The following is a 17,754-nucleotide window of genomic DNA, read 5'->3' on the forward strand; positions in this document are numbered from 1 at the left end:
GGGCATGTCCAGCCTGTCTCACTCAGTCCTGATCTGCCGGACCCCAGCAGAAGCTAACCTACCAGTCAGAGAGTCTGCCCTCTGGTGGTTAGTGCACATCATAGTGAGCAGTTGAGCAGCCTTAGCATATTATTAGCATATTGCGTTTTGATTGGTTGAACGGCTGACCGGCTGACCAGACACTTAGCATATTAGGCTTTTATTATATAGGACTAGAGGCCCAGTGCACGAATTCATGCACCAGTGAGGTCCCTCAGTCTGGCCTGTGGGATTGGGCCAAAACCAGCTCTCTGACATCCACTGAGGGGTCCTGGATTGTGAGAGGGTGCAGGCCAAGACGAGGGACCCCACCGGTGCATGATCGGGACCAGGGAGGGACATGGAAGGTTGGCCAGCTGAGGAGGGACAGCAGGAGGACTCCAGTCCCTATCGGCGGGACCCCAGCAGCAAGCTAACCTACAGATCAGAGTGCCTGCCCCCGGGGGTCAGTGCATGTCATAGCAACTGGTCGACCAGTTGACTGCCCCCTGGTGGACAGTGCACATCATAGCTACTGGTCGACCAGTTGACTGTCTGCCCCCTAGTGGTCAGTGCACATCATAGTGAGCTAGTTAGTGGCCTTAGCATATCATTAGCATATTACGCTTTGATTGGTTGAATGGCCAACCAGACAACAGGACACTTAGCATATTAGGCTTTTATTATATAGGATATTCAAGTAGTGATAATGAGATATTGTTTACTAAGTGAATTTATTAAATGGCTACTTTGCCAAACATCATGATATATACTTGGGCATTCATAGTCTCTATTATTTTTATTACGATTTTGTGAAGTTTGATCTGACTGCGGTTTAAAAAAAAACAACAAAATTTATTTTTATAAAGTTAATAGTATTATCAGTTATTATGAATAATAGTCTTTCAATTTCTACTGTCTTACGTGATAATATGGGCAAAAGACCTACCCAGTGAAGTTGCTATGCAAATATTATATACCAACACCAAATAGGAGAATCCCATTTATTAGGGAGAGGTATATTTTTTCCGCCTTTTCTCTGTCAGTTATGACCTTTCATTTGTTTGTTTTTAAGTTATTTTGGAGTTAATCATTTGAACAAATGTGAAGGGTCACTTAGAAAAGCTTTTGCTCCTTTATTGAGACAGGATATCTGCTTATATCTATTTCCTCTCTCTCTGAAGCCACTTCATAGGAAACTGGCCTCTCATACCAAATTGTCTGAAGTAGGACATAACATATACATTTAAATGCAAAGAAAACATACTACTGCAATAAAAGAGAATAACTCTGCATGCAAATGTCTTACATATTTACTTAATCACAATTTTATCTGTTGAATATAACTACAAACATGCAAATTTAAAAACTCATGACCTAAAAGTTACTAGCTCACGTTGCAAAACAGTGAAGTGCTACCACAAAAATTATGGACAGAATTTATCTTAAATATGCTTCAAATGGTTTACGTTGTGTCTTTACTGTGGGTAAAAATGATCAACACTGAGGAGAAATAAGAACGTGCCATTAAAATGAGTAATGCTTGAAATGTACATTAAAGCTAAGGAAAGATGTGAGTGAGGATAATGCTATAGGAAGGATGAGCTTAAACATCCTTATAAAACTGTTATACACAACTGCAAACTCTATCTGGCTCTTGGGATGTTAGTGTACTTTAGTATGTTAAAATCTCTAAAAATTTATATAGCAAAAAACCCCTTAAAACTTATTTAACCTAGTGTTACCTGCAAATGTGATCACAGGATGTTTTACAGTCACCTCTTAAAAACTGATTTGCTTAAAAATATGCCCCCTCAAATTTTCTGTATAAGCCAAGGTATTTTTCAGTGATGACATACCCTATCAGGAACATCTCAAGAAATGAGATATTCTGATTGATATAAAGTTAACTCTATGTCCTACCATCTATGGAGTTCCCATTTCACAGAGAACATCATAAAATGTATTTAACACTGAACTATACTGCACATAGTTAAACTTGTAATTGATCACTTTGAGCTTGTCACATAAATAAAATTATTTCTTTTATTGAGTGGGATTGCGATTAAATTTAGGATATGTACTTGAACTATCATTTTAAATATACACCTAGTAAATTACAAGCTGTACAAAACTGAATTCAAATCATTTAAGCCTTTATGCTAATTAGCTTTGATATGTATTTATAAAGAATTTTCAAACCTAGATGTGGATGTGTTATATTTTACCTCCTAATTCTCCGTCTGTGTGCCCCTGACCCATTCAAGTGCAAATTGGAGTTAGCAGTACCTTGCATATAAGCTGCTATTCAAATAAGCAATATGTTCAGACAGGAGATTATTTGAAGAGAAGGAACTGTGTCTTATTTCATTATGAGAAATCTAGTTATTTTCATAAACAACTTAGGCATTATCAAATACTAATGTGATAAAGAGGTCACTCTCTCATAGATCTGTTTTATTCATTTTGCTCTTATGAGAGATAGATTAATATTGGTCAGAAACATGTCTTTTTTATTGCTATGGCCTAAAGAAGGCAACAGGCTACAATATAAAACATAAAAAATTTGTACTCAAAAGACCTGGACTGGAGTCCCAGCTTTATCACTTAATGCTTATGTTTATTTAATGTGTTTGTTAATGAAAGCACAGGATTAACCTCTCCACCTATATCGCATTCGAATGATTTTTATATTGCTTCTTACAAAATGTCTTTACAATTAAACAAGAACATGCTGCTCATTGGTTCTTTCAAGCTTTTCTGTGTGTTCCAAATTAATAATTACAAATTCCACAGAATATTTTGTGCCTCTTTGCAAATACTTTAAAATCACTAAATTAAAATGCTATTATCTTAAAATGGATCTCTACTAAGAGATATTCAGAGTTAACATAATAAGAATTGTAACATTATTAAAGCTTTCTGGACATAGAATTTTCAAACCACCATAATTGTCAGAGAGAAGAATATACAGGTGTATTCTACTATGTGCTTTTCTGTACTGTTGGCAGTTACCCTGATGAGGTGGAGTGTAATGGAGTGGGAATTAAACACCTGGTTTTCAGCACTTGCTTTCCATTCATAATTCTACCACCCTGTTCAAATCATATCGCTTGCAGGGTCCTCAATGTGGGAGAGGTGTATGTAAAGGTATCTACAATCTGTGATATGAAAGGATAAACCTGAAGGAATTTTTTTTTAATTCTTTATTGTTGAAAGTATTGCATATGTCTCTTTTTCCCCCTGTTGACTTCTCCCCACCCCCTCCAATGCCCCAGCACAGGCCCTCATTCCCCTACTGTCTTTGTCTATTGGTCATGCTTATATGCATACATACAAGCCCTTTAGATGATCTCTTACCCCATTCCCTCCCCTCCCCTCCCTCTGATGTTTGATGGTCTGATCCCTGCTTCTGTGTCTCTGGATCTATTTTTGTTTATCAGTTTATGTTGTTAATTATATTCCACACATGAGTGAGATCATGTGATACTTATCTTTCTCCGATTGGCTTATTTCACTGAGCATAATGCTCTCCAGGTCCATCCATGCTGTTGCAAATGGTAAGAGTTCTTTCTTTTTTACAGCAGCATAGTATTCTATTGTGTAGATGTACCACTGTTTTTTATCCACTCATTTGCTGATGGGCATTTAGGCTGTTTCCAAATCTTAGCTATGGTAAATTTTGCTGCTATGAACACAGGGGTGCATATGTTCTTTCTGATTGATGTTTCATATTTCTTGGGATATATTCTAAGAAGTGGGATTACTGGGTCAAATGGGAGTTACATTTTTAAGTTTTTGAGGAAACGCCATACTATTTTTGAAAGAGGATGCACCAGTCTGCACTCCCACCAGCAATATTCAAGGGTTCCCTTTTCTCCACATCCTCACCAGCACTTGTCATTTATTGATTTCTGGATGATAGTCATTCTGATAGATGTGAGATGATACCTCATTATCATTTTGATTTGCATCTCTCAGATGATTAGTGACTTTGAGCATTTTTTCATATGTCTCTTGGCCTTCTGACTGTCCACTTTTCAAAAGTGTCTATTTAGGTGCTTTGCCCATTTTTGGATTGGATTATTTATCTTCCTTTTGTTAAGTTGTATGAGTTCCCTATAAATTTTGGAGATTAAACTGTTATCAGATATAACATTGGCAAATATGTTCTCCCAGGCTGTGGGCTCTCTTGTTTTGTTGATGGTTTCTTTTGCTGTGCAGAAGCTTTTTATTTTGATGTAGCCCCATTTCTTTATTTTCTCCTTAGTTTCCATTGTTTTAGGAGATGTATTGGTAAACATATTGCTATAAGTCTGATATTTTGCTGTCTATGAATTCTCCTAAGATTTTTATGGTTTCCTGTCATGTTTAAATCTTTTATCCATTTTGAGTTTAGTTTTGTGTTTGCTGTAAGTTGGTGATCTAGTTTCTTTTCTTTTTTTTCTTTTTTTTTTTTTTTTGCATGTATCTGTCCAATTATCCCAACACCATTTATTGAAGAGACTGTCTTGACTCCATGTATGCTCTTGCCTCCTTTGTCGAATATTAATTGAACATAATGGCTTGGGTTGATTTCTGGGTTCTTTGTTCTGTTCCATTGATCTATATGTCTGTTCTTGTGCCAGTACCAGGCTGTTTTGAGAACAGTGCCTTTGTAATACATCTTGGTATCTGGTATTGAGATCCCTCCAACTTTGTTCTTCTTTCTCAGGATTGCTGTGGCTATGCAGGGTCTTTTTTTATTCCAGATGAATTTTTGGAGAGTTTGTTCTAGGTCTGTGAAATATGCCATTGCTATTTTAATGGGGATTGCATTTGAATCTGTAGATTGCTTTGAGTAGTAGGGACATTTTAATGATGTTGATTCTACCAATCCATGAATACTGTATGTTCTTCCATCTGTTTATGTCTTCCTCTGTCTCTTTTTTTAAATGTCCTGTAGTTTTCCGAGTACAGGTCTTTTACTTCTTTAGTTAAGTTTATTCCTAGGAATCTTAATTTTTTTTTGCAATGGTAAATGGGATTATTTTTTTTAGTTTCTCTTTCTATGAGTTCATTATTAATGTATAAAACGCCATAGATTTCTGGGTATTAATTTAGTATCCTGATACATTGACAAATTCATTTATTAAGTCTAGTGGTTTTTTAATGGAGTCTTTGGGGTTTTCTATGTACAATATCATGTCATCTGCGAATAATGACAGTTTTACTTCTTCTTTTCCAATTTGGATGCCTTTTACTTCTTCTTGTCTAATTGTTATGGCTAGCACTTCCATAACTATGTCGAATAGGAGTGGTGAAAGTGGGCATCTCTGTCTTGTTCCTGTTCTTAGGGAAATCCTTTTAGTTTTTGCCCATTGAGTATGATGTTGGCTATAGGTTTGTCATATAAGGCTTTTATTATGTTGAGGTATGAGCCCTCTATTCCCACTTTGCTGAGAGTTTTTATCAAGAAAGGGTATTGGATATTTTTTCAAATGCCTTTTCTGCATTGATGATATGATTATGTGATTTTTGTCTCTCAATTTGTTTATGTGATGTATCACTTTTATTGATTTGCTGATATTGTACCATCCTTGCATTCCTAGAATAAATCCCAGTTGGTCATGGTGTATGATCTTTCTAATGTAATGCTGGATCCAATTTGCAAGAATTTTGTTGAGGATTTAAGCATCTATGTTCATCAGGGATATTGGCCTATCGTTCTCTTTCTTTGTGGTATCTCTATCTGGTTTTGGAATTAGGGTAATGCTGGCTTCATAGAAAGAGCTTGGAAGTGTTCCTTCCTCTTGAATTTTTTAGAATAGTCTGAGGAGGATAGGTTTTAGTTCTTTGAATGCTTGGTAGAACTCCCCTGTAAAGCCATCCAGACCAGAGCTTTTGTTTGCTGAAAGATTTTTGATTACCACTTCAATTTCTTCAGTAGTTATCAGCCTATTCAGGTTTTGTTATTCTTCTTGATTGAGTTTTGGAAGCTTGTATTTTTCTAAGAATATGTCCATTTCATCTAGGTTGTCCAGTTGGTTGAAATAGAGTTGTTCATAGTATTTTTTAACAATCCTTTGTATTTCTGTGGGATTGGTTGTTACTTCACCTCTTTCATTTCTGATTTTATTTCTTTGGGTCCTCTCCCTTTGCTTCTTAGTGAGCCTGGCTAGAGGTTCATCAATCTTGTTTATCCTTTCAAAGAACCAGCTCTTGGTTTTACTGATCTTTTGTATTGGTTTTTTGGATTTTGGAGGTTGTTTTTGTTTTTTATTTTGTTTTTGTTTTTTGTCTCTATGTCATTTATTTCTGCCCTGATCTTTATTATTTCCTTCCATCTGCTTATGCTGGGCTTTTCTTGCTCTCTTTCTAATTCTTTGATTTGTAGGGTTAGATAATTTATTACCAGTTTTTCTTGTTTTTTTGAGGTAGGCCTGTAGAGCTATGAACTTCCCTCTCAGCACTGCTTTCACTGTGTCCCAAAGATTTTGGATTATTGTGTTTTCATTGTCATTTGTTACCAGGATGCTTTTTTTTTTTTTTTTTATCTGTTTGGTAACACATTCATTGTTTAATAGCATGCTATTTAGCCTCCAACTCTTTGATTTTTTTCATTGTTTTTATTGTAGTTGATTTCTAATTTTATACCATTGTGATTTGAGAAGATGCTTGATATGATTCCTATCTCCTTGAATTTGAAGAGATTTTGCCTGTGTCCCAATATGTTGTTTATCTTTGAAAATGTCCCGTGTGCACTTGAGAAGTATGTATATTCTGTAGTTTTGGGGGTGAAATATTTTGAAGATGTCAATTAATTCCATCTGATCTCGTGAGTCATTTATGATTGATGTTTCTTTGCTGATTTTTTGTCTAGAGGATTTATGCAGTGGTGTCAATGGGGTATTAAAATCCCCTACTATGACTGTATTGCTGTCAATCTCTCCCTTGATATCTTCCAGAAGGTTTTTTATGTATTTGGGTGCTCCTATATTGGGTGCATATATGTTTACCAGAGTCATATCCTCTTGTTGAATTGCTGCCTTTAGTATTATGAAGTAGCCTTCCTTATCTATTGTAATGGCATTAACCTTGACATCTATTTTGTCAGATGTAAGTATCGCTACCCCAGGTTTTTTTCTTCATGTCCGTTTGCCTGAAAATTTTTTTCCATCCCTTCACTTTCAGTCTGTGTGAGTCCCTTGTTCTGAGGTGGCTCTCTTATAGACAGCATATATATGGGTCATGTTTTCTTTTCCATTCAGTCACACTATGTCTTTTGATTGGAGCATTTAATCTATTTATGTTTAAGGTTATTATTGATAAGTACTTATTTGTAGCCATTTTTATTCTTTATGCTGTTGTTCCTTCTTCCCTTTCTATTTTAACTTTTTACAACAGTCCTTTTTGCATGTCTGCATTGCTGGCTTGCTGGTAATCAACTCCCTCAGCCATTTTTTGTCTGTGAAGCTCCTAATTTCCTCTTCAATTTTGAATGATAGCCTTGCTGGATAGAGTATTCTTGGATTCAGTCCCTTTCTTTGCATCACTTTGTATACTTCATTCCATTCCCTTCTGGCCTGATGTGTTTCTGTGGAGAAATCATTTGATAGTCTAATGGGAAATTGCTTGTAAGTATCTTTCTGTCACTCTCTTTCAGCCCTTAGGATTCTCTCTTTGTCTTTAACATTTGCCATTGTAATAATGACATTTCTTGGTGTGGGTTTTTTTGGGTTCATCTCATTTGAGGCTCTCTGTGCTTGTGGGACCTTTTTCTTCCCCAAGTTAGAGAAGTTTTCTGTAATTATTTCTTCAAACAGGTTTTCTAATCCTTGCTCTTCTTCTTGTCCTTCTGGAACCCTTATTATGCAGATTTTGCTTCATTTCATGTTGTGCCATAGTTCCCTTAAACTCTCCTCCTTCTTTCTAATTTTTTTCTCCAATTGCTGTTCAGATTGGGTGTTATTTTTCTATCCTATCTTCTAACTCGCTGATTTGGTTCTCTGCTTCTTCTAGTCTACTGTTGAAACCTTCCATTGTGTTCTTTATTGCAGCTATGTCATTCTTAATTTCTTCTTGATTCTTACACATGTTAGCAAATTTCTCATCGAGCCTTTTGAGCATCCTTATAACCATTTCTCTGAATTCTTTCTCTGACAAATAGCTTGCCCCCATTTCATTTTGTTCCTTTTCTGGCGATTCCTCATTTCTTTTCTTTTAGGTATTGTTTCTTTGTTTCCCCATTTTTGCTGTCTCTTTCTATTAGTTTCTATGATATGTGAGTTGTGATCCCTTTCTGGCCCTGGGCAACCTGCTTGAGGTCTGAGAAGTTGAAGCCCCTAGCAGTCCAATGTTCTGTGATTCCCTAGCCCAGAAGCTGGGTCTGACTTAAATCTCATGCCTTTGTCTCTGCTCTGAGCTGTATTCTTTTCCCGTATGGATCCAGCTCCTCAGTTTTCCACTGCAGGTGCTCGGGTCAGCAGGGACATGTGCACACTTCTTTTTTTTTTTTTTTAATGATGAAAGAAAATCTTTATTTCATTATTTTCCATAGACGTACTGCTGGTACATTGAGAAAACCATTATTTTTGGTATATTTTGTATATGGTTATATTGCTGAACTCTCCTCTTCATTCTTTCAATAAAAGTATCTTTATTGTTGAAAAGTATTACAGATGTCCTCCCTTTTCCCCCATTGATCCCCTTCTGCCACGCCCCCCCCCCAAGGCCCTCACCACACTTTTGTCTGTGTCCATGGGCTATGCATATATGCATATAGTTCCATGGCTAATCCCTCCCACCCCCATCCTTCCCTCTGAGACTCCCTCAATCTGTCAGTCTTTATTATGCAAAAGCAACATTAAGGAGAGAAGTTATGCCCTGATTTCTTTCTAATAAAATGACAAAGCAGATTTCTTAAATAATTTACAAAGGACAGACATTGCTGAGCAGTGCTACTCCTCGTTGCCATCCAGTGCCCGGTGCTGAGGCCATAAATAGGGACCCGTAGGCCCCGGATCTCAGAGCCTGGATATCTCTCCCATCCCTTCTTTTGGGGCAGGCACGGGAGCTGTGCACCCAGCAGCCAGGTCTGCAAGGAGTCACCTCCTGGGCTGTGGCAGGCGGTCTCTGCGGGGCTCAGATGTGGTCCGAGCAGGAGAGCGGAGGCCCCTGACCAGCCCCCACCTGGGCCTTTGCCTATCAGGTCCTTGTCAGCAGTGGCCCAGGGGCACTGCCAACTCCTGGGGGCTTCCTCCAGGAACTCAAGGGTGCAGAGGCATGGATCCTACAAGTAGGAGTGTGGGGGTCAGGTATGGCTCACTTCCTGCAAGAAAGAGCTCTCTTCTTGGCCCTCATTGGGCTTCAGTGAGGGGGTGGGGTGAGGACACCAGAGCCTAACCCCAGAATGAGGAGCTGGACAGTGGTGAGTCAGTGAGGTCAGCAGCTCAGGTCCCAGCTGGTAGGAAGATGGCACACTTCTCACTCTGCTGGGCGTCAGCTCTGTGAGTTTCTCCAGGAGGCTCAGTTCTTTAATGCGCCTCCAAATCTTCACACGCACTCATGGAGGAGGAGGAGGAGAGGAGGAAGGAAGGAGAGCACGCTGGGAAAGATGCTTAGGAGGAAAGATGCTCAGGAGGAGGGCATTACCTGGAGGCACTCCATCAGTCTCGAAGGAGAGAAACCATCATGTCAGTGCTCTCTTCAGCCGCAATGACCTCGTCCAGCTCCTGGGACAGCTTCCAGAGGCACTGGATTCCTGCCCCCACAGGCTCTAGATCACTGTCGGATTCACTGGGGGAGCAGAAGGGCTCTGTAGAGGAATAGGGGCTCCGGAAGGCGGCCTCCCTCCTGGACCTCCGCAGAGGGTGGGCACGTGGGCCCATCTGGGAGGAGCGGCGGTGACGCCCCCACCCCCAGGGGCCCAGAGTTGAGCGGGCAGGGCCGGTTCCAGAAAGCCGGGTGTTCCTCTGACTCAGGCTGTGAGCTGGGGGGCTACTGCCCTTCTGTGTCTCTCTCTTCCTCCTCCTGGCTTTCACTTGGGTTTACACCAGCCACTTGGTGCCACTTTGGCAGGACTCCTGGATTCTCTGAGACACGGCACCCAAGGCGCTCTTAGCTGAGCGAGCTGCAGCCTGGAGGCCCTGCTGCTCTGGCTCTGGGGTTTCCAGGCGTTTCCAGGAGGGGCCCGCTCCTAGGTTGAGGCTGACTGCTCTCAGGAGCAGCCTCCTTTGGAACTGTCTGCAGAGGGAGCCCAGGGCTCCACTGGAGGCCTCCAGATGGCCAGCTGCAGGCTGTAGCACATCGTTCTCCTCCAGCTGCTGGTGGTCCTGGAGAGATCTCCTGCGCGTGGAGGTGCTCATGCCGGGCCACCGAGAGGCCATCTGTCTGTTCTGTTCACCAGACCCCCAAAGCTCCCTCGCCTGCAAGATGCGGAGCACAGATGCACCTCGCCCACCCCAGCCGATTTCTGCACATTTCTTCTGGTGTGTGATTCCAGCAGGGTCCTGGAGCTCGGGATCCCGGCACTTGGGGTCCTAGTACGTGAAGTCCTGAAGCATTGGGTCTAGCCACGTGGGGACTGGGAGTGCGGAGGTCCCTGAAGCATCAATTCCAGACACCGTGACTGGATATGCTTGGTCCAGACATGCAGGGTCTCTGAAGTGCCAGTTCTGGGTGCAAGGAACTGGAATGCAGTGTCTAGGGCAGGGGTGGGCAAACTTTTTGACTCGAGGGCCACAATGGGTTCTTAAACTGGACCGGAGGGCCGGAACAAAAGCATGGATGGAGTGTTTGTGTGAACTAATATAAATTCAAAGTAAAGGAGCGGAAGGGAGAGCAAGAGAACCGGATAGAACAGCCGGATCCGGCCCGCGGGCCGTAGTTTGCCCACAGCTTGTCTAGGGCCACAGTGTCCTGGCATGCCGGGTCCTGGCACACAGGTTGCTGGCACCTGGGGGTTCTTCAAGCGCTGGGTCCTGGTGCGTGGCAAGTGGGTGCACGGGGTCCTTATGGTGGGGAGGTGCAACATGGGAGGTCTCTCTTGCCTGCAGTCACTACTGGGAGCCAGCAGTGAGGTAGGGTGCCCTTCACTGCAGGGGTGGCAGGCGAGCAGCTCACCATGCAGGTGCTTGGTGGTGTCCAGGGACAGTCTGGGTATTGGTGTTGCTACACTCCTGGCCTCTGCTGTGCTTTCTTCAAGATGACATGGGCTCCAGGCTCAATCCTCCCCGGCCTTGGAGTGCTGGAGAGCCCTTTCTGCCAGCCCCTGAGACTCCTGTGAGATCTAATGTCCTTCAGTCACCCACACACACCACACACACGTCCACACACCCCCCTCTCACTCCTTTACTCACACGATCTCCCTCACTGCCATCCTGCTGGCCACTATGTTCAATTCCAGAAATTATTTTTATTATTTGGAATAAAGCTGAAGAAAGAAACAAAAGCAAACCAGTACTAAAAATGGGTATCCTTAAAGAATATAAGAACATGTGAAGGGGGAAATCATGTTTCAAGAATATAAATAATTTATTAAATAAAGATATTGATTAATTCTTATTTCTCTATGTAAGACAATAAACATTTTCAACCAAATTTAGATATTCAAGTAAAAGTATTTTGCACAACTTGAGTTCCTCATTATACATAGAGATTAGGGACACAGAATATAACAGATGAAAAGCTTGGGACAGGCAAAAAAAAAAAGTGTGCTGATTTGTTTTATTTTATTTTATTTTTTTAATATATTTTATTGATTTTTTACAGAGAGGAAGGGAGAGGGATAGAAAGTCAGAAACATCGATGAGAGAGAAACATCGATCAGCTGCCTCCTGCACACCTCCCACTGGGGATGTGCCCGCAACCAAGGTACATGCCCTCGACTGGAATCGAACCTGGGACCTTTCAGTCCGCAGGCCGACGCTCTATCCACTGAGCCAAACCAGTCAGGGCAGTGTGCTGATTTGTTTTAAATTGGAAACTGTCTTGGTTTGGTTCCCCCCAGAAGCAGACCTTCAGACAAGGGTTTATGTGTAATTAATTGGTTTGTTAAGTGAAAAACACATTTGAGGCGAGTGGAGAAATGCAGCCAATAAAAGGTGCATTTATCTAGCAAATTACTATGGGTGAAATTAGTGTAAACTAATTACTGGAGCTGGTGCAGAACCAGAGGTCAGAAGCATCTCACTGGTGGAGCAGGTATCTATGCACCAGCTCCTGTCAGTTATTGCATGAGGCTGCTGGGGGGAAAGGGACTAATCCCCTGGCTCTCTGACCTGATCTCCCCACCACCACCTCACCCCCAAAGGCAAAGGGGGCTCTAGAAATCAGAGAAGAACCTGAGCCAAGGAAATTCAGGTGCTGGCAGTTACAAGTCTTGAGCAAGTATGCTTTGACATGGTAAGAGGGAAAGCATGGGCAGGGCACCAGTAGTGTCTATCACAGTGACTGACAATAGTCATAGCACTTTTAAGTCTGTATATGATTCTAGAGCCCAGAGAACTCTACCTCAACATCTTTTACTGGACATGAGCCGGCTTCTGCTAAGAACTTCTGGTGAGAGAAAGATCACTACTTTGAGAAGTAACCCCTACCTTTATGGGCAATTCTCTTCCCTTCTCTTTTCCTCAGAAAAGAGTTCTCCTAATTAGAAGCTTTTATAATTTCTAACATCTCCAAGTATAGAAGAGAATAAAAAGTACATATATACATATATACACATTTGTTTGTGCATATGTGTACTTCTTTCTCTTAAAATACTTGATGAGAGCTCTAATTTTCTATGTTCTCCCCGGATCTCTTCTCACACTAAAAAGCAGTCTCCGTTCTGTTTGGTCTGGGCTCTTCACTTCCCTCTCCCTATCTGTGCATCATACGCTCCAAACTAAAGGTCCTTCTGTTATCTTATAAGATTGTAGTTTAAGTCCACAGCTTGTTTGCAAAAGCCCTTTGCCTTATGTTTTTCTTTTTATAAGAACTAAAGAAAACTAACTAAACAAACTAATGCTTTGGTGTTTGTCTATAATAAAATATTTTGAAGCATCTTTAAAATCAGCATTCGGGGGACATTAGCGAGTTTGACATTTTTGGAGAAGAAAAGAATTAGTGAGAGTGACTGCCCTCAACATTTATTGTAATGTTGTACAATAAATGTCCAACATTTAACACCAAATAGGTAGTACTGTTTTCTCCATGTCACTGAATTCTCTGTAACATGATAACTGGGAGAGGAATTTCCAGCTGACATGAAATCTAATTAAGAAGGGAGACCAAGCCCTGGCTGGTGTGGCTCAGTTGGTTGAGCATCATCCCATGCATGGAGAGGTTGCTGGTTGATTTCCCAGTCAGGGCACATGCCTGGGTTGCTGGTTCCATCCCTAGTAAGGAGCATGCAGGAGGCAGGTGATCAATCTTTCTCTCTTTTTGATGTCTCTCTCTCTCTCTCTCTCTCTCTCTCTCTCTCTCTCTCTCTCTCTCTTTCTCTCTCTCGTTCTCATCAATAAAAACATATTTTTTAAAAAGGGAGGGAGACCAAAATATTCATATTTTAATCATGTGCCATTGCAGGTCTTTAGCTTGAAGACAGTGATCAATATAACAATCACAGTTTCATAATAATAGTTTCAGGTAATACATATGAGCTCTATTCTCAAAAGATCCCTGAATACTGTATGAACCATTGATACATAAAGGATTAATATAAAATCTGATTGTGGATTGAAGACCAAACTGTATTCATTTTCAAGTCTCAAACTGATCATAATGTACTAGTGTTTATGACATTTATATTCTCATTAACTTCTTTATTTATCTAATCAATATTTAATATGATCTATTCTCTCTTAAAAATGTCCTTGTTCTCCCAATCAAATGATACCATCTTTCCTTAAAACCCATACCACTTACTTTACTTTGCCTTCTATTGAAGTTATAATAAGCATCCTTGTAACAGCAGCAGTGACTTAACTTTATAATCCTTGAATTTTCTAACTGTAAACATATACATAAGAGATATTTATTGGCCTACCTTTTTTTAAAGGTGAAGTCAAGATGTGTAAAAGTGTCCTGGGTTTATTTTTCTCTAATTTTAATAAATAAATAAAGGTTTAAAAGTCCCGGTCCCATTCATAAAAATAGATTATGCCATAATCTATAATAATAAAAGCATAATATGCTAATTAGACCAGACGTCCTTCCGGACAACCTTCCAGAGGAAGCCAGGGTTGCAAGGGAAGCCTGGGTCCCAGGTGCCTGAGGGAAGCCGGTGCCAGCAGCCAGGGGAAGGAAGGCCTACTCTTGCATGAATTTTGTGCATCGGGCCTCTAGTTTGTTAATAAAACAATTGCAGTGATGCAATTGGCATTTACCTTATTGATGTACATAAGCCTGATTTTACAACTAAATCTGTCCAACACTATGGCTATTTCCTAAAAAAAACAAACAAGAAACAGTAAGTAAAGGAATCAATTAATCACTTTTCCTAAGTGTTTTACTCTTGTAAAGATGGGTTCTTTTGAAAGCATATGATCAGAATAACTTGTATGTCCTTCTTAACCCATCCTAATTTAGAACTCTACTCCAGGCAGGCACTCAATCATTATTCTTTGTCTAGTTTCAAACTGTTTCTTTTAAGAAGATAAATAATAAAAATGCAGATTTTTTACTCCTACATTTTTCTGTCTTTATAAAAGACCATAATTAATTTTTGCAGGAAGTCGTCACCCTAGGCATTGTTTTCCCTTGACAACTCAGCCAAAACACTTAAATAAAGATAGTGCTATTTTATATTCATATAATTCACCTCAAGCTGTTTCTTTCCCCTCTTCATAAAGAATAACATCAGAGACACAGGTTTGGACTACATCCAAATTCAAGTCACTCAGATTTTTTTTTTATATATAAAATAGTCTTCACTTTGTTTGAGATGATGAAAGATGTAAAACAACACTAATGACATTGTTAATTTTACCCAGTCATTTTTTTACTTAAGTAATTGACATTCTAGGTATAGGATTCCTTACTATGGCATATAAATTGGATTTTTTCACAAAGAAACTTTCATCAAGTGGCGGATAGTTGGCAGAAGGACCAAGATTTTGCATTAAACCATGACCACCCCAGGTAAGGGTGGTGAGTGTTCAAGCAATGAGGTCTTTGCAACAATGTGTGCAGCACAGTTGTTTTTCTCCCAGCCTGGATCTAGATCAGCAGAAATGGTATTCTTTCTAGCATCACCAGCCAGGTAGATAAATCTGCAGATCACTGCTCCCTGGGGCCCTCATTTCCCAGAATGCTGATGCATATCAAGTTCCTCGAGGCCTTTGCTGCCAGGATTCTTGTCACTTTCGGTTCTTTGTGGTTTCTCTAAGTCCTCATCCCTTGAAAATGTATTACATAACTTTTAATTTATTATAGTTCTTTGCCAGGCAATCTGGAACTGATAATGATTTCTTTACAAAGATGCCCAGTGCAGAATTTCCACTGGTTTCACATTTATAAATATTACACTTTAAAGTGAATTTAAAAGAAAGCAGAGACAATATATTGACTGAGGCCACACAGAAATCATAAGCTAAGGGTGTTGAGAAAGAAGAGACAGGATTTGCATGGGAGCTTAGAGAATGCAAAAAGGCTTAGATAGCCACAACAGAGAAAGTTATGATGAATCAGTAAGAGATAAATTGTGGGTTGCCCAGAGGCAATAATCCCTGCTCATGTCAAATAGTAGTAATTTCTAGTAAACTGAATGGTATGCAGTTTCCCAGGTGAGAACCAATCATCATGTTTCTTGATAATTGTCTTTTGCATAAGCTGTATGTGTCCCAGATGCCCCCAAAATAAGAGAGCTTCAGGCTACTCTGCCCATGATAAATCACTCAGTTTTGGGTTACCCATTATAATGACTAATTAAGCTGTTTCTTTACTGAATTTTCTTTATAATCTCATCTATTTATTGCTTATTATCATCTTTATGGTGAGATTGTCAAGGGAAATTTGCTTTAGGTAAATTGTGGACAAGATAAATCTGACATACAAAACATGTAAAAATGCCATGTAAAACATTTCAAATGCATAGCTGAGCTTCCAAGAGTCAAAGTTTATTTTTAAATTGCCAGTGCACATTATATGTACCGACCAGTCAGTTGGTCGGATGGACAGTCGGTCACTTAGCCTTTTATAAATATAGATATGTAAACTATTCATTTAGATAATTCACTCTCATAAGGAAAATGATGTCATTTTTTCATCAGCTTTTATAAGGAATTATGCTAAAAGGTTAAAATTCTACTGTTAAAAATATAATCATTCAGTAAAATTAAAATTGGTTTATCTTGTTTCCTTATATCTTCACAGATTGTGAGTGTTGGAAAGCATGTTAAAGGCTACCATTATATCATTGCAAACTTGGTAAGAACTCTTTATTTTCTATTTTCCATAAGAATTTCTCAAGCATTCAAGATTATTTCAACTATGCCTCAAAATAATGTTCCAATAAATGATTGCAATATATTACTTACTAATCAGTTGAAGAATTGTTACTATATTACTTACTAAGTTTTTGTTGCATAGGATTCTATGTTTGTTTCAAAGATCATTATATTTCTAATGTAGAATTCAATATATTTGATGCAAATTAGCTTGATATCTGCCAATATGACCTTTAAAACTAATTATAATGTTTGCTTTATTATGATATCACTCCACATTAAATAATGGCCTTTTCTCTATATAGATTATAAATGCCACTCTATGAATAAAGATTTCCAGAGATCAACATGGAAATTAATTAGGAGAAATATTAATTAACAGCAGAGAGAAAGTGTGACAGAGGAAAGGAGTGAGAGGGGCATATGTGGACATGTGTGGTGTGTGTGTGGGTGAGTGAGGGACAGTTAGATAACACAGGAATCCCCGGGACTGGCAGATCTAGCTCTCCTAGATGGGGAGGCCCTGCTACCACCGCAGGCACTCCCAGGCCTACACAGCTTTGGTGAGGAACCCACACCATCTTGAAGGGGGAAGCAGCAGAGGCCAGGATCACAGCAACATCAATCTCCAGACTAACCTCTGACACCGCCGTGTACCTATGAATGGGAGCTGCTTGCTAGCCATAACCCGTGTGGGACCACCACCATGCCTTTGCAGTGAGTAGCATGATACCCACACCCTAGGCTCCCAGACATCTGCAGTGAGTGCATGCCAGAGAGACCTCCCAAGCTGCACCTCCTCACTGGAGCCTAGACCCAGCATCCCAGGATCCCACACTTCAGGTCTCCAGCTGTGAGTGCAAACCAAGGGTACCCCTGCCCCGCCCTGCCCCCAGTCCCAGTACAAAGCTGCACTCCAGCATGTCCTCCACTCCTGGCCCAGGAGAGAGCCCTCAGTTGGTGCATACTCAACCCAAGGCCCAGGACAGAGATGCCGGTACAACCAGATGCGCCCAGCCACAGGTCACAGGACCATGCTAAAAGTGTACTGGAAGAGGGACCTAGGGTGCCATCCTGCCTTGGGTGCTGGGGCTGCACAGTGAATTGCATGCCAGAGGGCTCTGGGACCTCACAGGGAATCACACATCACAGGAACTGTGCAGGTGTCCCTACCAACCCCAAGTATCTGAAGCAGAATCTGAGGGACCAGAGCCATGGGAGAATGGGATACAATTCAGAGCAGAGACAATAAAGTATGAAACTCAAGGCAGATCCAGCCTCTGGGCTAGCGAATCCTGAATCATTGAACCACTAGGGACTTCAA

General features: G+C 40.4%; 2 protein-coding genes across 8 annotated transcripts in view; one reads left to right on the forward strand and one right to left on the reverse strand.

The window, feature by feature from the left end:
• GRIA4 (glutamate ionotropic receptor AMPA type subunit 4) overlaps nucleotides 1–17,754 on the forward strand; it is a 430,608-nt gene that overhangs the window by 306,374 nt on the left and 106,480 nt on the right. For all 7 annotated transcript variants that reach the window (XM_080641389.1, XM_080641388.1, XM_080641385.1 and 4 more), the window contains one exon: nucleotides 16,357–16,410. In XM_080641389.1, coding sequence (XP_080497515.1) covers nucleotides 16,357–16,410 — 54 coding nt within the window. The remainder of the gene's footprint in view (nucleotides 1–16,356; nucleotides 16,411–17,754) is intronic.
• Nucleotides 9,666–10,385, reverse strand: LOC308234128 (protein PIMREG-like; the record flags this gene model as incomplete). Its single annotated transcript, XM_080641392.1, is given in 2 exon segments — nucleotides 9,666–10,046; nucleotides 10,050–10,385. Coding segments are annotated over 2 exon segments (717 nt in total).

The sequence above is a fragment of the Plecotus auritus genome, assembly GCF_963455305.1.
Source record: "Plecotus auritus genome assembly, chromosome: 9".
In the NCBI taxonomy this organism is placed as follows: domain Eukaryota; kingdom Metazoa; phylum Chordata; class Mammalia; order Chiroptera; family Vespertilionidae; genus Plecotus; species Plecotus auritus.